General features: G+C 36.7%; 3 protein-coding genes and 1 long non-coding RNA gene across 4 annotated transcripts; 3 read left to right on the plus strand and 1 right to left on the minus strand.

Moving 5' to 3' along the window:
• Positions 1 to 6,346: 6,346 nt before the first annotated feature.
• LOC131435369 (sister chromatid cohesion protein PDS5 homolog B-B) lies at positions 6,347 to 16,617 on the plus strand. The gene is made up of 9 exons (XM_058603182.1): positions 6,347 to 6,593; positions 6,861 to 7,407; positions 7,467 to 8,040; positions 8,101 to 9,798; positions 14,940 to 15,076; positions 15,138 to 15,214; positions 15,447 to 15,709; positions 15,770 to 15,988; positions 16,046 to 16,617. The coding sequence occupies exons 2-9, from the start codon at positions 6,941 to 6,943 to the stop codon at positions 16,187 to 16,189; spliced, it is 3,579 nt and encodes a 1,192-aa protein (XP_058459165.1). The 5' UTR covers positions 6,347 to 6,593; positions 6,861 to 6,940; the 3' UTR covers positions 16,190 to 16,617.
• LOC131435370 (zinc finger protein 502-like) lies at positions 16,608 to 18,375 on the minus strand. The gene is made up of 3 exons (XM_058603183.1): positions 17,259 to 18,375; positions 16,879 to 17,197; positions 16,608 to 16,808 (listed from the first exon to the last, which is right to left on the minus strand). Exons 1-3 carry the CDS (start codon positions 18,022 to 18,024, stop codon positions 16,745 to 16,747), a joined length of 1,149 nt encoding a protein of 382 aa, XP_058459166.1. The 5' UTR covers positions 18,025 to 18,375; the 3' UTR covers positions 16,608 to 16,744.
• Positions 18,376 to 18,834: 459 nt separating this feature from the next.
• Positions 18,835 to 19,913, plus strand: LOC131435371 (uncharacterized). Its single transcript, XR_009230490.1, has 3 exons — positions 18,835 to 19,508; positions 19,566 to 19,727; positions 19,795 to 19,913. It is a non-coding gene; the product is annotated as an uncharacterized LOC131435371 (long non-coding RNA).
• Positions 19,914 to 21,242: 1,329 nt separating this feature from the next.
• LOC131436942 (T-cell immunomodulatory protein) lies at positions 21,243 to 23,445 on the plus strand. The gene is made up of 2 exons (XM_058605944.1): positions 21,243 to 22,764; positions 22,820 to 23,445. The coding sequence occupies exons 1-2, from the start codon at positions 21,387 to 21,389 to the stop codon at positions 23,254 to 23,256; spliced, it is 1,815 nt and encodes a 604-aa protein (XP_058461927.1). The 5' UTR covers positions 21,243 to 21,386; the 3' UTR covers positions 23,257 to 23,445.
• Positions 23,446 to 24,346: the final 901 nt, after the last annotated feature.

Here is a 24,346-nt window from a genome sequence, read left to right on the forward strand (position 1 = left end):
GGCTGTACCTTCTTATGTGATTTTCGGTCAGGATACAAAAATCCCATGCAAATCACTTGTTACCTATGACCATCAGATGTCAATATTGCCAAAAAGCTGTTCACTACGGTAAGCCATGTGATAAACTGGACAAGAGAACAACTACACCAAAGGACAACGGTGCTTTCTTCAAACCAACCCCAGCACACCTGTAACAGCCACCAACAACAATGAAGCATCCTCGTCAACGAAACCATAAGTATCTCCTATAGAACAAAGTACACCAGCTGCAGCTAATAATCTACCCAACGCCTGTGAATAAAATAACGATTGTTCCGCCAATAACAATGATGCTGAACCAATGGACGGGAGTGTGAATAGCGAATCACTGACCCCCCCCCCCCCCCCCCCCTCATTCGCTAGGTAACAGCGAAAGCGCCTCCCCACCAAGAAAAAAATATAACAAGATCCAGCAAAAAAATAAATATTTTTTACTGTGAAACGGCCGCGTTAAACTTAAGTGTGAAGGATTCAACCAAAGATAAACTCGAGATTACTAAGTACCATACAAGCCATTGAAAAATTTTTGGTCACAGATCATGAACCGACGAACCGTTCGTAAATATCCATCGCTTGACCCCCCAACTCATGAAGTTCAATGGTAATGATGGTATCTATGGAGAACTTATTTGGTATTTATAAATAATCATAACTTTGGAGGTGAAAATCAGTTTCAGTGTTTTGCTATCTCTCTTTGCTCGTCGGTTTGACTTTCTATAATCGCAGGGTTTGTCTAAAATCGAACGGCTTGGTGAATTAAGTTTGTAGTTAATAGAATATGGGTTGAGACATCGTTTGTTTTTGAACGACAACTTTTCACTTTGTTACTCCTGCACTGAATTCATAAACTTGTCAGATATTTGTAAATCTACAACAGCGTTGAGTGAAACGGTGCTTCGTGTGCATAAACTATCATCATATTGCTCTCCTAATTGTAATGTCCTCTTGAACTAGGCGATAGATTGCAACAGATTCATCTAAGACTACACCAACTGTTCAGGCTCTTAGACGCCTGTAATAAAATCCCCAGGTTACATTTTATCAATTGCGACTCATACAAAAACTGATGTGTAAATAATCTATCGTGTGCAGATTCTAACCCACTTATGCCATTATCCTCTTTTTTCAAAAGATGAAGAACGCGAAGTGCGGACGGGAAACAGTTCACCGGTGCTAGAATCAAAATGATATAGAACGGAATAACGTGCCCATTGAGCATAAACGGTTTAATGAAAGAGCAGTAATCTGAAAAAGTAAAAGAGAAATCATTAAAGTTAAAGTTTATGTTTGGATGATTTTAAAATTTGAAAATAAAAGAATGGAATATAAGAACTGTTGATTCAAACAATAATTTTCAACACGAAATTGTATGTCTAGAAAGATGTACCACTCAGTTTCTCAATTTATCTCCCAATGAACATACTACAGCCATAGTTTTCCTCAGACTTCAAATACCTACTGATTGATTAAGAATATTCAAGTCATATTCAATTTTATGTGTGTATATTTTGTGAGCATGATTTGATATATAACGTAATGTGAAATATCAATACTCCGACTATATTCTAGTAAATATTGACAAGATGAACAAATTGAAGTAGTGCATTGCAACATTCAAATTGAACAAAAAGTTGCAGTTCAATGAAAACTTTTGACAGTGAACCGATGTCATCGAGGGGTCTTGTTTCACTGGTACATATAAAAATGATGACCACTCCATCTTGAGTTTATCTTTGATTCAACCCCCTGTTAATGACACTTGTTACGCTCCCTCCCCTATAAAAATATACAAGAAGTACCTGTGCCAAGTTTGGTAGCAATCCGTTCAACAGTTCTAGAGTTATGGCGGTACAAACATATGAACAAGTGGAAGTAATTTACATGATTTGAGATGTCAGATGGTTTTTCCTTGTATTTAGACGAATCAAGGGGCAAATCTAAACCGACGACACGACCTGCCACTCGCTTTTAAAACTGTATCGCAAATCGAGCTACCCCTCAGTAACTGGTAATGTCAAAATGATATCTAATGAAAAATGTTTAAAATTGGGACGCGGTCAGAGAAATTGTTGTTTTCAAAATAACAGATACAGTAACCCTAGTTACCATTGTTTATCTTTTCAAGGTAATCGTTCTCGGTTTCATTATTGCATATGCCCAATCTAGAGCATCTCAGAAGTTCTCATCGTCGACTGCGGATCTAAATCGGAATTGAGAGTTTTTATGGCTTGCTAATTTTGTATTTAATTATATGTTCTGTTCACTAATAATATGTATTCTGATGCGTGATGCTCAGAGGGTGAAGAAAATCTCACCGTGAGACCAGAATGATCTTCAACCAATTGCATTGTAGTACTCAGATGAACAGTATGACCGCGAATGTTGGTGTTATGCTGCAATTTTGATGATGTTGCTACTTGTTAGAATCATTTCGATTGTGATTGCAATTATTTATATGCTTTCAAATGTACTAATCCGCATTCACAAATTTTATATGACTTTTTCACCAATATTTCAATTATATAAAAGTACTACACAAAATAAATGTTTAGTTACCGGTGAAATATGCTGCGATTACAATTTCAATCAACTGTGATCTGCGCTTCGCTGATATGAATTGCATTTAATGATATATGTACGTAACTACTCAACTGTAGGTCGAGTGGCCTACGCTTAAATGCGGAAACGGAGTGTCCCTTTTTAATTCTTCCCTTATATCGAATTCATATAATGAGGCCCTTATTACCAGTATCACTACACGGTGAAAACCCTTATTATAGGTATCACTTCACGGTGAAAATCAAGTGAAGTGAATGTAGGTATTTATCACGAAAGTCGCTTCAGAGGAAAAAGTAATTACTTTTATAAGCTTGTGGTTATTACGAACATCGCATAGTTTTTTTGGAAAAATGATTTTTTTCACTACAGTGACTACTTCAGTGTGCGTAACAGTTCAGTAACAGGGAAAATCAAGTGAAGTTATATAAGTGTGAAGTGAAAGTGGGAGTGATAACGGTTATTAGGGCCTGAAACTCTTTTTAAACGCCAGTAGAAGACGAGACAATCAGTGGGAACGACTTGACAAGGTATTTTGATTATTAGAATGAAATGCAAAATCGCGGTTCTGCACGTTAAGGAAAAAACCAAAATCCCGAAACGACATTATCATTCCTGTTGTCATTCAAATATTTTTACGATAGATACGTAAATAGCAAACGAAAAATTCAGTGGTAATATATATATATATATATATATATATATATATATATATATATATATATATATATATATATATATATATATATATATATATATATATATATATATATATATATATATATATATATATATATATATATATATATATATATATATATATATATATATATATATATATATATATATATATATATATATATAGATATGTTCCATTTTGCTAGATCACCATTACATCGCCATATTGTTAGCGCCATGAAAACTGGTTTATTCCTGCAATCAATATAATTAGCCTAACTTGAAATAAACTGTTTTACTTACAATACATCTTTTAAAGTATTACCTGTTTGTTTATTATGCTGTGCATGGTGACTATTTCGTAGCAACCACAGCAGTGATGCTTGTAAAATTTATTTTCATTATTACCTAGGGGTCTTTCAATACTTCGGTAACTGATAGTGATCGCGCATGAACACTTTTTATTGCGATTTTTCTTCGAAGTGCCTGGTCGTGTCGTCGTCTAAACTCTAGACAATCTCATACTAATAAACTCATGTCAATCCAAAACAATTTTCTCTAATCTCTTTTAATCCCAGCTAGTCTAGATAAATTTGGGTGATTTAAAACTAATCCAACCTAGTTTTGCCTAATCTTGTTTGAAGTGTATCTGTCATTCGCGAGGGGGACGACACTAAAAAACTGCACTTCGCTTCGATTAGGCTTTTTTACGCTGCATACGATCATGCACACTTTCCTTCTATTTGATACACATAGTAACGGTTGAATATGGATCGATCGTCTTTTCTTGGGTTTTTGCATGTTAAAATCAAAACCATGGAGATATGATATATCGTAATAAACAAAGTAACCTGAAAGTTGCAAATGTCACACGAAGAAAAATATAATTTCAAAGACTGCAATTTTTTATTTTTCAAGAAACAATGGTATTAAATTTAAATAAAATGATGATATTTTCTAAATCATTAGTTTTCAGGAACAGCCAAACATGTGAAGCCATTTTTAGAGATGCTCGCTCTTTCACTTCGACCGAATCAACGATTGTAAATTTTACAATTCAAGGATTCGAATATAGGTTGAACAAAATTCAAACAAAACGTTTTAGAGCTGATCGAGAACTATGGATCATTGAACATAAGCTGTTATGTTTATCATATGGAGAAAGCAACAATAGACTCCGATGATATTTTATACTACACAGAAAAAAATATAGCGTACATCGAAAACTTCAAGAAAACTTTATATAGATTTTGTTGTATGATTATTGATTCGTCTAAATATAATTATTCAATGCATTACTCTCCTATACACAATAAAAAGCAGTTTTTTTTATGTAAAAATTGTTCATGAAACAGCACAATAGGTGAAAAATAATCCTACTATATAGTAGTTTTCTTCAATAATTTCGTTATGTGAAATGTATAGTTTGCTGTTAATATGTATTAATATAAAAAAAAGAATTGTTACCATTTCTATAAGATTTTACCTAACATATTCAATAAAAACAGCTTTATTCGGATTTGCTTCAGTATTAATGAAAAACGATTTTAAACATAAAAATGGTAAGTCTTAGCATCTGACAAAATATAAAACCAGTTTTATATCACATACAGAGATATCTTCGGGTAAACCTTCAAAAGGCTACAATAAATTGAAATATATTCCATCTTCATGCTCCCAGCTACTAAGAAATCAAATTTTCAATGTTGTTTAACCCTAATTTCATTTTTCCAATCAGCTGACGAATCCATGTTAACACTCAGTGAATGTCAAGACCAGTAACAGAAACTTTTTAAGAGATCATATGTTCTTTGACTTTCTTTTACACGGTTAGAAACGCTTTCAAACGGATCGATCTAGATGTTTGGATAGATGTAGTTTTATTCGCTTTCCATTGACTTTTTGTATTTTATTTGAAAAAAACCAGATCTGTCGTCCCCTCGGTCATTCGAGCTCCCACGCAGAGATGCCATTTATACAGATTTATCTGTATTATACAGATTTTTACATGCGCATACAGATTTAATACAGAGTACAGATTTTATACAAATTTCTCAAATTAAATACAGATTTATACAGATACCACAAAAAGTAAGAAAGAAATAATGAAACTTTTTCGTCTGAGCGTGTTTGATTACCCATATTCAAATGAAAATTTTTTCGTGCAGCGTCATGAAACTTTATTGTCAGACTGAAAAGTTGTATGACCTGACTTGACGTTGCGTAATGGGCGTTTGAATTCCATGTTTGAATTCCAAGTCATCATTTTCAAACGAAAAAAGTATATGGATTTACAATTCAATTGTGGTTGATAACAAAAACAATTAAATTTCATCGTTGAATGTTCATGTCCGTGCGGCAAGGATACGATATAAAGGAATGCTCTTTGCATCTGCCATTCTATAACAATAATCTAATGGAATAACATCTTCAAACATCATTTTATTTCCGAAATTTCCTTTCTGAATACAGATAAATACAGATTTTTTATACAAAACAATACAGGTTTTCTATGAAAAATATCTGGCATCTCTGCTCCCACGTTCACAGCTTTTATGTCAAGACAATGCTTTTCCAGATCTCAGCTAAACTTCTCTAATCCCATTCTAATCCAGCGAGATCCCTGCTAAACTTTTTTACTCCCGGTAAAACTTGTTTGAGTTCAGACAAAGTTTAGAGTGATTTGCTCCTTGAGACGAATCGTTGCACAACGAGCGCCTCTAGTAGTGAAACACAAAGTTTGATCGCCCATCAAAAGTACCAGATTTTCTAGGGTTTCGCTGTATTTGTCAAAACTTCATTTAATTCTCAGAGCTACCAACCGTCATATGCCGGGAGACTTTTTGTTATTACTTCTGTCGTTCTTCATACGAATCGGTTTCCATAAAGGGGTAGTAAGATGTAAGATTGACGAAATGTTATTCTATTCCGATTTGATTTCCAATTGATGAGTCTATCGAGTTATTCAACTCATTCAGGATTTTCATTGCACTGATTGTGCCGAGACCACATATTATTTTTATAACTTAAAAGTTACCAAAATAGTATAATCAAATTGATAACATTTTCGTGTTGTATTCTGAAACAAATTCTACAACTGAATTTTAATGAGCATCTAAGCGCCCCCGTTTGATTTACTGCCACTAGCAAAGGAGGCAAACGTACGGGTATTACGTTTTCTGTTGTGTGTGTTCGAAGGAAGCAAAACTCTGCAAACGGGAAAACTTTCGTGCAAATAAGGGTGAACAAAAATATATTTTCGTGTTCAAAAGACGTTTGGATTAGCAGCGCTAAAAGTGCTGAAGCGAATGCTGCATAAAGTAAGTGATTGTGATATGTGTTTCAGCGTAATTTCGCTATTGAAAAGTTGCCTGTTTTTATACAACGCTCTTCTGAAATCTACGGCCATTGAGGTTTTTTTTTGCTATCGCTCTTCCTTTTTCTGCCCTCTTCATTCGCAATGCTCCTGTGTAGTACTTTTTATATTGGTGTACTTGTAAAGTGAAAATGTCGGACAACATACAAACATCCACATCATGTGAAATGACAATCTAATTAGGTTTCTGTTTATTTTCATGAAACCACAGCGAATAACCAGTGAATCGAACGGAACGTCGAAAACGAACTTTGCTGCCACAGTAGAAGAAGTGAATATCGTGGAACTATAATGGGTGACATTGTTTATCCACCGGGATGTCGGCCTATAAACGAGGATCTCGGGCCGGACGAACTGATCCGGCGCTTGAAAACATTAACCCATACACTCCAAGCTATGGGACAGGATGAGGGTATGTATACCCAATATATTCCTCTCGCGGTCCACTTGGCGGACGATTATTTCCTGCAACACGCGTCGAAAGATGTCCAGCTTTTGATTGCTTGCTGTATTGCGGACGTTCTTCGCGTATACGCCCCGGAAGCTCCATATAAGGACCAGGAGCAAATAAAGGGTATTTTTCTGTTTCTGATAAAGCAACTTAATGGTCTGAAGGATCCCAAAGATCCTGCATTCAAGAGATATTTTTACCTATTGGAAAATCTGGCCTATGTCAAATCCTTCAATATGTGTTTCGAGCTAGAAGACTGCCAGGAGATATTTTGCACGCTGTTTAGTCTGATGTTTAAAATTGTCAAGTGAGATAAATTGCCTAAATCCCTATGAATAGCTAATGACTACAATATGATTTTTCCAGTGATGAACACAGTAGTAAGGTTAAATCGTTCATGCTCGACGTTCTCTGCCCGTTGATTACTGAGTCGGATTCTGTATCGTACGATTTGCTAGATTTAGTATTCATCAACATTGTGGAACCATTGCGCACACAGAAGAAAAACGCTTACCATCTAGCCAAAGACTTGATAGTGAAAACTAGCGATACACTGGAAACATATACGCAGGCCTTCTTCAATCAGATTCTGATTTTGGACAAGTACGAAAAGCAGTACCAGATAATGCCCAAAATTTACGATGTCATCTATGAGTTGAACGTAATAAGTCCTAGTATTTTGCTGTCCGTACTCCCCCAACTCGAATGCAAGTTAAAGTCTGCACAAGAGAACGAACGATTGAAGGCAGTTTCTCTGCTGGCCAGAATGTTTTCCGAAAAGGATTCCAATTTAGCAAAACAGTATGGCCCTTTGTGGCGCCAATTTCTCGGTCGGTTCTACGATATCGCTGTTCCTATTAGAATCAAATGTGTTCAAAGCACAATGCACTTTCTGCTCAATCATCCTAATCTAAGAAAGGATATTATCGACATTTTGAAGGTTGATTTGTTAAACTTTATCTGTTAGTTTATGCTATAGCTACGTATTGATTTTTTGCAGGTACGCCAGCATGATTCGGATGAAACGGTTCGTTATGAAGTGGTGATGGCCATTGTTGAAACTGCCAAGCGTGACTTCCAGATAGTGTCCGAGTCCGACGATCTGCTTGAGTTTGTGAAAGAACGCACATTGGACAAGAAGTACAAAATACGCAAGGAAGCGATGAACGGCTTGGCTATGATTTATAAAAAGTATCTTAGCGATTGCAATGTGCCGGAGGCCACGAAAAAAGCGGTCAATTGGATCAAGGACAAAATTTTGCACGGGTACTATATGACTGGAATTGAAGACCGGTTATTGGTAGAGCGACTGCTTATCACATGTCTTGTTCCATATCAGCTTCCAGCTGAGGAACGGATGAAGAAACTTTATCAGTTGTTAGGAACTATTGACGAAAATGCTACCAAAGCATTCATTGAATTGCAAAAAAATCAGCTTAAAGTGAGACGAAGTGTTGCAGAATGGATCAAGCTTCATCGAATTAAGGAAATCACTCCCAACATGCAGAAGGATATGAATGCCAAGTGCGCCAATATTGCTAAGCAGCTTCCAGACCCGGTGAAAGCACAAGAATTTCTCCTAAAGTTCAGTGCCCAGATGCGGAAGGATCCGAAACTGATCTCCGAAATGGAAACCATTCTAAAGCGAGATGTTACATGCAAAGAATGCGCCGAAACAATGGCGATTGTGCTGAAAAAACTTGGCCAACCAATTATGACCAATACGTACTATAATACGGTTAAAATGTTGCTCGAACGTATAGCTTCCGTGATGGTAGACAAGCACTCAATAGGAATTCTTATTGAACTCATCCAGGAATGTATGAACGGATCTGATGTGATTGATGAAGTTAGCTTACCTTCGGAGTCTGCAGGCGAACGTGGTCTCAAACTGCTGACTGTCCTGGCATATGTTTTTTCCGCACATTTCCAGCACAAGGAAATTCTACGACATATGATAGGATTATTAAACTTCGATGAAGAATACGTTGCTCCATATGTACTGAAGGCTTACACTTACTTGGGTCGTTACAAACCACTTGTCGAGTCCCATTTAGATATCGCAAAAGAGTTGGCACCGATTTGTAAGGAATTTGCGGTGGCTGGATCACCAAAACAGGCCAAGCATGCCATCCGGTGTATGTATGTCAACACACAAACCAGCGACCCGAACATTGATCCTAGCATAGACATATTCCCGGATATTGTGGAGTCCTTTAAACTCACGCTAAATCCAGAAAATGAGCATTACCGAACAGCTATTGTGAGTCTTGGTCATATTGCGTACAACCTTCCGGAAAGATTTCACGTTCAAATCAAAAATATTATCTCACGAAAAATTGTTAAGGAGCTACTCGTGAAGGAAACTGTGGAAGGGCGCTTAGATATACCCCACGCAGAATGGTGCGACGAGGACGATCTCCCAGAGGAAACTCGCTGCAAGGTGGAAGGTCTGAAGACGATGGCTCGCTGGTTGCTCGGACTGAAGAAAGATGTCGTATCGGCGCAGAAAACCTTCCGAATGTTGAACGCGTTCATCAGCAAGAAGGGAGATCTGCTGGAACAAGGAACTCTTTGTGCAGCGGAAAAATCCTGGTTGCGGCTGTCGGCTGGAAAGGCAATGCTTAAAATTTGCGAACAAAAAGGTGTCGGTGATCAGTTTATTGTGGAACAGTTCTACAATCTTTCGCAGTTGATGGTAAGTCTTTATTACATGGCCGATTTCTTCGACGCAGAGCTGGTTGTCCTTGCTGATTTTATACACCATGATACTCACAAAACCAACTTCTAACTGGAAATTTGTGGTTGCAAACCTGACAAGAGAGTTCAAAATCTCGATTGACTATCTTCGGTCCACGATCCACGAAGAATCTCAAATTTCGAGACATGCCTATTCATCTCACCTCAATTACTTGGTTTATTGAAATCTTTAGTTAGTTTGATATCTGTCTTTTCTGTTGAATAGTGCGATGGGCTCGAATGATAAATTGAGGTCTCTTTTTACGTTGAGGATACGTATTGCATAAAAAACGTATAATAAATCGCGTAGCTTCAGAAATCGGAAAAACGCGTAATTTTGAAATTAGCGTAAAAACAAAACGCGTGAAAAAAACCGCAGAACTAAAGTAAATGGTTTCATCATTTAGAGGTTAACCTAAGTTTGTGCTTGACATATAGCCGTTTTTACTTTCCTTTTATGCCAAATATCTTAGAAATGCATGAAACGTCCAGATCTGGTGTAATCTAAAAAAAAAGTATGGGTGTGTAATGTCAGAGACATAACTGGATGTCGTGAATATGAATAAAATTGACACGATTTCTTTATACTTTCGAATTCGAATTGATAGTTGATCGATTGTGTGAATTGTGAAACTTTCCCTCTTTTCACTACCAGAATTTTAAACGATGCACCAGATTAGTTACATTAAACGTTCTGAGACACAATTAAATATTATGAAATAACCAGTATAGTTCTTTATAATAAAATAATGGTGGCTCTGAATAGAACCTTTTATGAAAGCGTTCGTGATGGAGAGTGACGAGTTGAGTTCGAATTCCGATGAATACCGTGTACAGGATTCATTTTTGTCTTTTAGACTTAGCAGCTCTGCTGTATGACGCAATCGCTCTTGTTTGAATTGAAAATAGCTTTGCGAACAAACCACAACACATCCGCTCGCAGTGCCAAATGATGCCAAACTGAATCAATTTTTCTTAAGACGTTTCTTTTGAAGTGATTTTGTTTGTAGCTTTTTCACAAATGGGCGGTTCGAACATCAACAAATATAGGCACTTTTAAAATGTTGACGTCGATTATTTCATTTCGGATTTGCATATTTCATTGAAAGAAACTATCAAGATGCTCGCAGTGTCAAATGATGCCGAACTGATTTAATGCGTCTTCTCGCCTCTACGACCGGAAGGCAAATGAGAACTACGACCTTTTTCCTTTACGATTCGTACATACTAACGTCCTTTTCATACGATTCGTACATACTAATGTTTAATCATAATATTTGTTTTAATTATTAATAAAATATCCACCTACTTATAACTATTCCTAACCTAATACGCACAAATTTTGAATTATTTGTATAACAAAGATTGAGCACCTCTCTTCAAATATCGTGCAGTATTCTTCGATTTTTTGTTCTGGTATATCCAGGAAGGCCGTCTCATGTACTTCACTAGTCCTTGTCCAAGGGAGTAGATTTAGAATCATCGTTAAGATCTTACTTTGAATGCGCTAAAGCCTAAGTTTTTGCGTTCGTGCACAGCCCCTCCAAACAGGGACTGCGTATTCAATTGCGGGGTGGATGATTTGTTTATAGACAGCCATCTGATTCTTTAGGCACAGTTTAGGTGTTCTACAAATCAGCGGATACAGAGACCTAATGAGTATGCTGCATTTTTGAACGATTTTGTCAACATGTGACCTGAATATCAGATGTTTGTCAAAGGTGATTCGTAGATAGATAACTTCGTCGGACCATTGGATGACCTCATCACCGAATCGTATTCGGCATTCGTCTGATGGAACAAGTTTTGGTGATCTTGAATGTGGAAACAAGATGACCTGAGTTTTTGCTGCATTAATCACAATTTTCCTGCTTGTAAAATATTCAGTTAGAGCGTCCAGACCTGTCTAGTTTATTCTTCAGAGCATTAATGACTCGACCTTTTTAAAGAATGGCAGTATCATCAGCAAATTGTGACAGAACACCACCACTCGGAAGAGGTGGGATATCTGATGTAAAAATGGTATAGGACGGGACCTAGGATACTTCTTTTGGGTACACCAGGAGGAATAGTAAATATTTCTGAAAGTGCACTATTCAGAGAAACCTGGATTGCTCCATCTGCAAAATAATTTTTGATAATTTTAATAAGATACATTGGAAAATTATATCGATGCAACACCAGGCCATCGTGCCACACATTGTCGATTGCCTTTTCAATATCCAATTTGCCATGGCAGTCGTTTTGGACACTGATTTGTTCTGCTGGATGACGTTGTTAACCCATGTGAGTTGGTGGATCTTCCTTTCCGGAACCCAAACTTTTCTTCCAGTAATATATCCTGTTCATTTGCGAAATCAAGAATTCGCCTTTGTATTGACTTTTCGAACAGCTTGGATAGGGCAGAGAGTAAGCTGTTGGGCCGATAGCTCTTGGAAAAGGAAGGATCTTTCTCCGGTTTCAAAACTGGGATAACTCTAGCTAACTTCCACATTGAAGGGAAGTAGCCAAGCTCCCAGCACCTGTTAAACATTTTAGCTAAGAAAACGAATGAGCGAATACTCATATGTTTCAACTCAATGTTGAATGTGTTGCCGAAACCGGGGGCCTTCATATTTTAGGATTTTTTCACAATAGCCAGCGAATGAGCAGTGGCGGGTTGGCGGTTCAATGCATAGAGCACTGGTCTTACAAACCAGTTGTCGTATGTTCGAGCCCCGACCTGGAAGGATTCGTAGAAGGATCGTAGCACCAGCCATGCAATGGTTCTGTAAACTGTATCGGCTGCGAAGTCTGTTGAAACAGAAGGTCAAATTCCACTACAGGAATGTAACACCAAGGCTTTGCTTTGCTCATTCGCAGTAACTCAATTTTCTTCAGGAACCAAGCTATCTGATTGGTCAACCTCAGCTACGCTATCAGCAACAGTCCTAAATTATGAGAACACACTAACTGCTGGCCTACCGCATTTGCCTTCTCTACTGCTGTGATTAAAGGTATTCCTTCAGCTGCGTCCTGGGGTGACATCAGAGGAGGAATAGGCTTCGGTTTTTTCTTAAGCACCTTCGTTAAGGACCAGAAGGGCTTTGAATGTGGGAGAATTTATCGAAGCTTTTGCTGGAAGTTCCTGTTGAGAAGCTCAGTTATCCTTTCCTGGGTTTTCTTAGTTAAGTTGTTATAAGAGGTCTCCTTATCTAGGATGCCAGTTCGTTGATACTGCCTCCGGTAGATATTTCGAAGTCGGATGAGTTTCTTGGTGACACTGTCAATTTGAAGATAGGAACTCGGCATATGTTGTACTGGAACGAGCGACTGATTGAATGCGGGAAAGGAAGATAGGGCCGCATCGATTTCCATCGGGGAATCTACTGGCAAATCGATATTAATAAATTGGTCGGCGATTTGTTGAAATTGTACCCAGTCGGGGCGATACTAGTTCCTCCGAGGTTGAATAGCCACAGTTTCTGCTGAAGATCCCAAAGTCAAGAAAGTAGTCGGAAGAGAGCTCGTTGAAGACAACCTAAGAGCTGTCTATGGCGATGTTGCTGATGAATATATCCAAAATGGAATGAACTCCTGATCTGGGACCACGCGTTGATCGATTTTCGATCACGGTTCCCCTTTTATAACGTTCAGTTGAAGATATGTACCTGACTACCTCAAAATCGTCGTTCTTGCGCGAAAAACCCAAGCAAAAGTATAGTTTTCCGCGTTATTTTCCAGGTTTGAGAAAACTTAATTTTGGAGTTGTTTATGGTTATCTCACACTGTTCAAAATATTATGCTAAATTCCTGATCATATTTTTGATGAAATAGTGAAAGAATTATGTTGTTGCAGTTAATACAAGTCGAGATATTCACGATTAAGTTAAGTTGCCCATTCTTCCATATGGCTAATCTTGAAAAGGCGCCCCATAGTAAATTAAGTCGTATTACAAAAGTTATATTCCTAATTCAGATGGAATACATACTTTGATTAGACCGAACTCATAAAACTTCGTACTGCATAATTTGTATTGATCCTTTGTTTAGTGTTTATATGAAAAAATAGAGACTGGTCCAGTAGGGAGTTAATTATGCGAGAAAAAAATGATGTTTTGAGTTTTACGATTTTCGGAAATATTTCGTGTTGAGTACTTTCTGTTGATATCGTATTGTTCACCAAGCCTTACACAAAATTATATGTCAGTCTTACACAGAATATTAGTCGTTCACAATACCTGACTAGCCCACTGAAGCGAGAATTTGTGTGATCTACTGAACATAATCTTCAATTTCACCTGATAGAATGTTTACCTTTGTTAGTCATAAGAAATATGTATACAAATGTAATTGGTTGTAATGATTACCTATTACTACACAAATTCATAAAGTTCAATGTAACTAGCGTAAACAATTCAAATTCAATCTTTTATAGTAATAATAATTTTTAACTTTTCAATCTAACACATCGAACATTTGCTGAGAAAATTGTTTTACATTTCATTCCTGGTTTGACAGTTTGATTTCCGTTGGTCGGTCGATCAATCTCTAGACAAGGTTTTCGTACGTAAAGGTGCTCTGCGCTTGAGGGATTTTGCGCTACAAGCTATTTGTCGAGATTCTGATGAATCGATATCCTTGAATTACTTAGTTATTTAAAGGCTTAAATACGAATAACGTTTATGCTTTGGCTTCGTGTCAGTGAACAGCATTTTTTATTGAACTGCTAGATGACCATGAAAGTTCAAGTTGCAATTCTACTTGAGTGACCGATCACAAATTTGGGTTTTTCAGGGTTTGGTTACGAAAAACTGTTTTATGTTAAACACAGTATAATACAGAATATTTTTGAATTGTCAAGATTTCTTCTTTTTCGGTATCTTTAGTGGTAAAAACTGGATTGGGTTGAGTATCAAGTAAAAACGAGAGAAATCTGCTATTTCTGATCAATGCATTGGTTCAGAAGATGAGATGGAAATTGAAGCGTTCGTTTCGAATTTGACTGACCAATTTCTGAATTTTCTTTTCAATCAATACTTTTGTAGCTTTAAACTAATTATAATTTACTATCCTCAAAAGAAATGTTAGTAGTATAAATTTGATTTGTTACCATTTCAGTGCGATCCAGTACTAGAAGTACGTGATACGTTTATCAAGAAGCTTCATAAAGGTCTTAATAAAGGAATTCCTCACAAGTGTCTTCCGCTGGATTTCATGGGCTATTACGTACTATGTGGAAGGGAAACAGACAGAAAGTAAGCTACCGTTTAGTTGTATCGATGGTTCGACATATCTAAAGAATCATACTACTTTTAGGTTACAACACCAGGTGAAGTCAAACATTGAAACTGATGTGAATCGACGAAGGGAATACGTGAAAACATTTGCCACAGGTAATGCTACGGAGGTTTTTTACTGTAGTTAGGTAAATTAAAATTTAAACTTTCACCATCTACATGTAGCAAAGAGACATTTTTAACGTAATAGAAAACTGCTTCAATTAAGGGTCAAAATGGTTACCCATTATGGCATAGATTAAAAAATTGAAAGAATAGAAAATTTTCACCACCGATAAGATTATCTAAAAGTTTTAACATTGTCAACGCATCATATTGTTTCTTCCAGTGGAACGTGCTATGAGTCAACTGCCGCACATACTTCCCGACTATATGTTGGTGTTTGCCGTCCCAGTATTGACACACGATCCCCGCTTCACTCGACATACGGATCCGGTTCAGCTGCGGCAGATTGAACGCTGTCTGTGGTTGATTCTTGAACCTCTGGTCACTAACAAGGAGTTCTTTTGCTTCGGTTTCTACAAGAATTTAATTGAACGGATGAAAAATTACAAAGATGCCCTGAAGCCGGACGACGAGGAGATAAATTGCGTAAGATCAGATCGTAGGTTGTTTACTGTCAGTGTTCGATGTTCATTGCTATATTTGCAGAAATTATGGGCCATTTGTGACATAGCGCTAGGATTAATTCTTACCAAAGTAAACACTTTCGATGCACGCGATTTTCCGGTAGATGCACGCATTCCGTCAATGTACTTCCAGGCTCAGTCGGAAAATTTCCACAATGCACGTTTATACATACCTGAAGACATGTATAATCTGACCGGATCAAGCTCAGCCACTGGGAAAAAAACTATTATGGCATTGAATGTGAGTCCTAGAATTCATTATTATCAATGGTATTATTGAACGTACGATGTCTTTCAGGACCGTAAGAAAGCTTCTAGCTCGAAAACAGCATACAATCACGAAGGCAACGGTGGTAGTGAGGATAACGGCAACGATTCTGGAGCAGATGACGATGAACCACCAGCGAAAAAGATGCATAGTAGTAGTAACGAGGATGACTAATAGCACCACAGGCAAGAAAATGGTAATGACGCAACTGTTAACACAGATTAAGAATTTTTAGCATATAGGGCTTATATATCTAATAATAACTAAAAAGAAAGTTGATCTTTTTATATTAAACTAAGTGAAACAATGGACAATTTCTATCTTTTTCGGCATCAATAGAAGTTTACACATAATGTAAGAAATTTGAACAAAAAAATGTATGCTGTTAAATTATTTATCTCTTGAGTTTTGTGACGTTTATGAAAGTGAAAACATTATATGTTTCAATGAATCCGATACCACTCATACATTACGTTCGTTCGAAACTGTAAAAATTACAATGATGGCTATAATAACGGTAATATTCTGAAATTTGCAGAAAATGCATTCAACTTTCGCAAAGCAAAACACGGTTCAATAAATCCCCGCAGCTCACTCAGTAATTGTGGATAGTGTTTATTTTATCCGAACTTTTTTTTATCTTTCAGCACACGGGCGTTACTCAACTATAAATAAATAATCCTTGTTTCATGTTCCAAATGTTCACACTACTCACAATCCTAGACCCTTCTACCGGTTTGGTTCCTCGTGAATATTCTTTTCGTGCTTTCGCATACCCCATTTGTTATTAAATCTGTAAATAGCACATATCGTAGAATGCATTGAATAGAAAACAAACTGATTTAATTTGAAGTGTCACTCACTTTTTACCACAGAAATTGCACTTGTGCGGAAATTCACCCGAATGTATGATTGAATGCTGGGTCAAATATCGCTGCAATGTAAAGCCTTTGCCACACACTTTACAAATGAAGTCTTTTTCGGTTTTCTGATTTCGCTCATGTCTGTGCAAGTGATACTTTAATGTTCGGCTTGGACCCCGAATACTTTTTCCGCAAATATGGCAGTTATGCACTTCTACTCCATTCTCGCTGTGCATCCTTTTGATATGCCTTAATCGATTATATCGACCAAAAAATGTAAGTGCGCATCCGGACACTGTGCAGGAGTATGGCTTGATGCCTGAAAACATTTTATTTTTGGTACACATTTGTTGTACTCCGATAATTTGATCTCTATTTACCTAAATGTTGATTCTTATGACCTTCGGCCGATTCTCCGCAGACTCGCTTTCCACAGAAATCACACAATTGGGACATGAATTCGGGATGTTCTTTAGGTTTACGTCCCCGACGACGACGACGACGATTGAACGTAATTTCAACCCCGTTCCTTTCGTCAGGAGTATCATCGTCACTATTACTAGTCGTCGTTTTTTTACAATATTCATATTTTTTTCTTTCCCTATGATCATCGGAGAATAATGGAGAAGTTAGTTCCTCTGCTATGTCGTACTGTGGTTCTAGTTTGATATCGGTTGCTGGAGATAAAAGAGAGCTATCAATCAATCCTGAATTTTTCTCAAGAATTTCCGTGCTATGATTCTTGTAGATGGCCTCTATTCTCCTCCTGTGAGTACGGATCAAGTCTCGACACAGTCCAACAGCCTCAATATGATCTTGTTGGTACCAATCGTCACATTCGATATGCACTTTCCCAGTAAGCAAAAGTGCATTTGCCTGTACAGCTGCAGTACTAAAATCTAGTAAAATATCCAAAACGTTGGAGCAATTAATGCAAATGTGATACGGATCTTCGCAATGCATTTTATTTTTCGACAGTTCCATCAGTTTCAATTTTTGTTCTTCTGTGATTAATAAACAATTTTTCCGTGATGGATTACAAAGACATATTTGACAAAAGTTTGTTGTGATTATAGCAGTTTCATTATAATTGTCATCTTGCTCCAACTTTTTGTTAAAAAACTCTATTTCACGGCTACAAAACATTATTAAGTTTATTTTACAATAGTTTAATGAAATTTAGAAGGAAAATCTAGTCTCCTCTAGGCAGCGATGCCAGGATGCCAGATTTGTCTGGCAAGACTTTTCGCTATTCGACAGGCACTCAAACTAACCAGATCTTTTGCCAGTTTTTCCAAATTTTCCCAGTGTAGATTACGAGAATAAATTTGATAGTTTGTTTACAAGAAACTTTAATATGATGATAAACAATCGTCTTGAGATTTAGAAATGAAAATAAATATTTAGTCTAGACTTACAAGATAATGTCGGTTAGCTAGATCGCCTTCATGTCGAAATTAGGAACATAAATAGGGATGTGGTATTATCGATCGATTAATCGATTAATAACCCAGATAATCGAGTAATATTTAGTCGATTAACTTAAAACTAATATTCGATTATTGAGCTAATCGAATAATTCTCGGTTAATTTTTCAAAAGGGCGTGTAAGCAAGTGACAGTTTCTCTTTATTCACTTTCTCTTCTATTAATTACCAAGCGGTTTCCACGTTTATCACTCAACTCTTTGCATGAAATGGTACCAGAAACTCTCGACTTTCAAACAGAATAGCTATATCAAAGAAAATCTTTTTAATCACATCACAATAATCGAAAGAGAGAGTGATTAAAGAGAAACTGTCACTTGCTTATACGCCCTTTTGAAAAATTACCCGAGAATTAAGAAAATCCCATAGTAATTATCGAATGAATAATCGAGTAATCGAATAATAACGCAGATAATCGAATAGATTTTAATCGATTAGTTTCAAAATTATACTCGATTACTAAATAATCGAGTATTTCGTAATTTCCGACATCCCTAGTCATAAAAAGGCCAGCCTTATCTTCATGCAGGATGTATACACTGAGCAAAATACCATAGTAACCGTAAACTGTTTTCCATTGTCATTTCAACTATACGCTTAAATAGTAGCAACAACCATGATATATGACTATTCACCATCTGTATTGTATAAATTACTAGACAACAAAGACTACGACTTGACTAAACTATTTGTATTTATGACTTTTCTGGCATGGTCATCCTGACAATGGTAGTCATCTCAAATATAAGAACAGATAGTTAAAATCACAATTTCTAGTAAGGTGAAATTGCTCTCGAGCCTTGTATATATGAGGAGCTAAATAGTTATCGCTACCATGTAAATATGTCCACAGTTTAATAATGTTACCATAATTAGATACATGGTTCAAAAGACGATTATGAAGTTTGAAAACACTATTCATGTAGTCCATATCAACAGAATTTATGTAGTAAGCACATTATCGTATAGTGTTTTTCAACCTACTATGTATTACATTTGTGCTGACTATACAAATTGTCAATGAACGGGTGTACTGTTATTGTCACATGAGGTTAATCTAATTTAGCAGAAAATTTCGTACCTGTGTGATGGATTTGAACAAAATATTCTATATTGTGACTGTGTACTTTGGTAGGTCTTACAGGTAGGTAAAGTTTGTAGCCTTACTAGTTTCCGAGGTTGAAATTCAATTTTTCAACAGTTTTTCCGGCAACTGTTATGTTTTCCAGTGAAATCAACATCTCGTATACGGTTTATTATTCATTATCGGTCGCTGTAGAAACAACATCAAGCGAGTGATGAAAAGGAAGATTATCATTTGATTCCCGGATTCAATTCGCTCGTATCACAAGGAAAGTCGCAGGTGAGTATCGAGGTTTGCATCTGGACTTGGCTAATAATTTCTTTCCTGCTGCCAATTCCTGCTTCAGGAAAAACTCCACCGGACAGAACCTTGAATCAACTGATGCTATCAAGCAATGCTAAGCAATATTCCACCAGGTATATTATCATTTGATTTGATGCGAAAATAAAATAGAGTTTAATGAAATTATTTTGTTGTTCTTATTTTAGAATTTAAATTCATAAAACTTTTTAACATTAGCTCATGTTTTGCTGATCTTCAGCATTGTTGAATCAACCACTGCCTTTAGTTTCGAAATAACTAGAAGTGAAATGTCAAAAATACCATGACTCTGGTTATAGCAAGAACTACAATGTAAAAAAAATATTAGGCTAGCCATCTCAATCGTATTAGTTATTCATACAATACACTGTTCAATATTACTATTCTAGAGCCGATACCATTCATAGTAAACATGAACTTGACCATTGTTGAAATCATCTGATTTCATAGTCGGCTGAAAACCACTATACGCTCATGGTGAAGTTGGCCCTCTATATAGTAACAGTTACCATTTTATTTTCCTGAGTGTATGTTTCAGTGTTTATCCTCTATCGCGCTGGCTTGTTATGTTTGTCCGCTTTAGTGCTAGAAAGGATCTAAGCCGAATTATATTAACCAGCCTTGGTTCTCAATCGAGTGGTGAGAAGAGAATTGCACACCACTCCCCGTTTTGTTTCTTCTTTACTCTCGCTTCATCTCCATCTCTCTTGATCCGCCAGGGACGCTTGTCAAGTCTTGTCTTAGATTCTATATGGAAGATCTACAATAGAGCAAATTTAAAACTGGTCTACGATGCCGTTCTATTTTTTGTATATTTGAAACACGAGTAAAACACTGCGGGGGCTGGCAGTTTTTCTTGTAATAAAGTCCAGATTTAAATTTTGTAGCTGGCATAAATTATGCATCTAAAACTAAAACAATACTGAATATACCTATAGGTATTGACTACCAATTTTTCAATAGGGCCGCCGTTCATTTTTCACCAGACATAGAAACCTCAATACAGTATTCCTAAATGTTATACAGATTTCAGATAAAAAATTAAACTATTTAATCTGAGCTAGAGTGACTATAATCAGAGTGGCGACAGCTGTTCGTTTGGAATGACAGCTCCCAGTTCCAAACGAGCAAACGACCTGTCAATTCAATGTAAAGCTAATGGAATGTTTTGAATTGTTGCCAAAATTACGGATGAGATGTCGTCACTCTGGTTATAGGCACTCTACTCTGAGCTATCTATTAGTGGTATTTGATTGCAGTGACGAATTTATTACTTAACGGACAAATAACACATTATTATGCAGATATTTAATGATAAAACTAACTTTATCAATAATTTTTTAAAATGCATCTTTTGGCATTATTCTATTATTGAAATTTGAATTATTAGTGAATACAGATAAATACAAATTTTTTATACAAAGCAATAACTATTTTCTATAAAAATATATGGCATCTCTGATCATAAGTAAACGAAGATGGAGACAAAAGTGAATCATAATAGATCAAAACAAAAAAAACAAGATTGGTGCAAAAGTTGTGAAAAGTTTCGTTTTATGATGCATCTTTGATTAGAGTTACAAAAAAGAGATACTCGCTCATAGTTCATACTTCAGAATGGAGTTACATTTTTCATCAACCTCTCATTATCTACGCGTTGTTCTGACATTACTATGTGTGGTCAGTTTGTGCGTCAATGGAGGAGATATAATCGATATTACAGATTCGGTTTTCGGTTCGATGACTGACACTATTCCTGTTGCGTATGGTGATTTCAATTCGGATGAACTTTTCGATGTATTCGTTTTGCGGAACAACTTCACGACGATTCAGATTCTCTTTGGGAGTGATGATAAACCATTACTACAGGAGGGACCAAAATGCGAATACAAAAACTTTCATATAACCAACGTAATCCCGGGAGACTTTGACGGCGATGCTTATATGGATGTGCTATTTACAGTTAAACAAGGTGATGAAAACCAATTGGTCTACATAAACTGGGGTGGGTCGGAATACATGAATTGTTCAAGGGAGGATGACGATCCGCTTTTTACTATGCGAGGGCAACCGTTGGCATTAGATTATGATAAGGATTTCATAATCGATTTATTCGGTATGGACACTAATGGGGATCGCATATTTTGGATTTTCAAAAAACCGAAGGATGGTCACCGAAAACCACCAGACTTAATTCGAATGCAATCCAGCACAAACGAAAAGTTGAAAGTGTTTCATTCACATGCTATTGTCGATCTGAACAAGGACTTTACCGCAGATTTGTTGCTCACAACTGAGAGAGATTATGAAGTGTGGAATGGTTCTGAATCGAACAACGGATTTATTTTCAGTCATAGAATAAAAGCTGCTGTTGGAAACTATGACTCGCATATTGGGCAATCGATATTTCTAGATGTGGAGTTGGATGGTAATTTGCTGCAGATTGTACCGGTATGCTTTGATAGCAAATGTAAGAATTCTAGTATACTGGTGCATCATGGAAATCATTTTCATGATCTACATATCGATTTCAAAGACGACCATAATGACCTGTGGGGGTTTGTTGTTCCAAATGAGTCGAATTGGGCAACCCAAGTCATTACTCTTCGTGGAGGCGATTTTAATCTGGATGGATACCCGGATTTATTAGCAACGCTATCGAAATCCGTAGGTCAAATGCAAACATTTTTATTAGAAAACGTTTTGTGCGAGAAGCTGGCATGTGACCACATGAAAAGGACATTTGTTGTTCGCTGGAAGGCTCTAGCTCCGTTTTCCAATGGAACAATTATGGGATCTTTTTATGATTTTTACAACGATGGCGTCCTCGATGCGATATTCGTCGAGAGGGCAGGAAATACGACACGACCTGTGGCATTTCGAAACTCGTTAGACTACGATGCAAACTTTGTTAAAGTTATTGTCCTTACGGGCTTATCTAATCGCACTGGACCGAAGAAATTGACTCCCTTGGGACGAAAGAAAAGAACTTACGGTACGAGAATGTGAAATTATCTATGCCGAAATCTAATATAGAAATATCATTCTAGGAACAAATCTTCCGGGACCGCGAATCGAATACAACATCACTACTCAGGACGGTGATCCCCAACATGGTGCTTCGGCCCAGCTACCTCAGTCCGCTTATTTCTCTTTGCATCTTCCGTATACTACATTCGGACTCGGTCGAACGCCAAATTTTGTTGATTCGCTTACGGTTGGACTATCGAATCACTCTCGCACCTGGACGCAGCTTATTCCCAACTCGCAAATGATTGTCGTTCCGCGACCCATAGATGAACCGGACAAATGGAAAGCGCAGCTTTTTGTCACACCCAGTAAACTAATTCTCAAAAGTGTGGTCGCACTCGGGGGTATCTGCTTAGTTATACTGCTACTGATTTTGATACTGTATGCTAAGGAAAAGCGGGAAGATAAAATTCAAAGATCACTAGAAGCGCATCGGTTTCATTTTGACGCGATGTGAACGCACTAACCCAGAAGAAATTAAGCACCAAGGTGAATGAGTTGCGATGCCTCAACTATTTTTTATTAGTGGTATTATTTATGAGTGTGATCAAACCCCTTTTTGAGCTAGTTATTTTATTGGGCAAAATCGAATATTGTTTCTCAGCGCTATGGATAACCAAACAATAAATGCAAATTCGTTTCGAAACACGTTAGTTGGTAATCAAGAACATTATTTCATGTGAAATCCGTATACGAATTCTGCATTCTGATAGCGTAATCAGGTCTAATATTGGAATTGTAGTTTGCATTGACACTTGAATGCTCAGAAAGCATATTTTTAATGGAAGAGATGTACATTTTGGACAAAACAAATCAGTGTCTACTGTGTGTTATCTCGTTCCGCAGTAGAAGCCAAATAACATAGGCCAAATAAACAAATTAATTGTCAAATGCCCCGTCCATACTCACATAATAGTTCCATTCCGTTTTTCCACTATTGGAATAATTGATCTGTGCTTCTATTGCCCTAAATAATTGAATTTCATTATAAACTTTTCTTCTAGAACAGTGGCGTAACGAGGAAAGTTTACGGAAAGACGATTGTCATCGGCATACAATTTGCTTGAACCAGAAATTTTTGGTGTTTGGTTCAATTTCGCTGTGTTCAGCAGTGTCCATATCATTTTTAATGCGGTTGCACCAACATGAGGAAACTGTTTCGAAAGAATATAATCAAACTACAATAAACAAGATTATTTTTTCCAAATGGAAGTTAAATTACTGGTGTTACAAAGAATACAAGACTAGAATTATATTTGTATTAAATGTCGTGAAAAAAAATATATTTAAAAATGGGATTCGATTGTATTCACATTTTAAAACTAATATTCTTTTATCTAATGTTTAGATTTGAATATCAATATTATTTTCAAAATAATACGATTTTGAAACACTAGGTCAATGTTTTGACTGTTTAGCCGAAAAAAGTTATGGACAATCATTTAACATATTTGCTAATTTCGCTTGTATTTTTGAAAAACACAGCATATCATATTTTCATATTGTTGTGATTTGACTTTCAAAACTGCCAACACGGGATGAATAAA

This window comes from Malaya genurostris, chromosome 3 (genome assembly GCF_030247185.1).
Source record: "Malaya genurostris strain Urasoe2022 chromosome 3, Malgen_1.1, whole genome shotgun sequence".
Classification (NCBI taxonomy): domain Eukaryota; kingdom Metazoa; phylum Arthropoda; class Insecta; order Diptera; family Culicidae; genus Malaya; species Malaya genurostris.

What these genes read in the sequence shown, in the direction of transcription:
- LOC131435369 (XM_058603182.1), top strand. Translation starts at nt 6,941, where the DNA reads ATGGGTGACATTGTTTATCCACCGGGATGTCGGCCTATAAACGAGGAT. An exon ending in ACGACGAGGAGATAAATTGC is followed by an intron (nt 15,710 to 15,769) that starts GTAAGATCAGAT and finishes CTATATTTGCAG; the next exon opens with AAATTATGGGCCATTTGTGA. An exon ending in AAACTATTATGGCATTGAAT is followed by an intron (nt 15,989 to 16,045) that starts GTGAGTCCTAGA and finishes GATGTCTTTCAG; the next exon opens with GACCGTAAGAAAGCTTCTAG.
- LOC131435370 (XM_058603183.1), bottom strand. Translation starts at nt 18,024, where the DNA reads ATGTTTTGTAGCCGTGAAATAGAGTTTTTTAACAAAAAGTTGGAGCAA. An exon ending in TCATAAGAATCAACATTTAG is followed by an intron (nt 17,198 to 17,258) that starts GTAAATAGAGAT and finishes AAATGTTTTCAG; the next exon opens with GCATCAAGCCATACTCCTGC. An exon ending in TGCAATTTCTGTGGTAAAAA is followed by an intron (nt 16,809 to 16,878) that starts GTGAGTGACACT and finishes TGCTATTTACAG; the next exon opens with ATTTAATAACAAATGGGGTA.
- LOC131436942 (XM_058605944.1), top strand. Translation starts at nt 21,387, where the DNA reads ATGGAGTTACATTTTTCATCAACCTCTCATTATCTACGCGTTGTTCTG. An exon ending in ACGAAAGAAAAGAACTTACG is followed by an intron (nt 22,765 to 22,819) that starts GTACGAGAATGT and finishes ATATCATTCTAG; the next exon opens with GAACAAATCTTCCGGGACCG.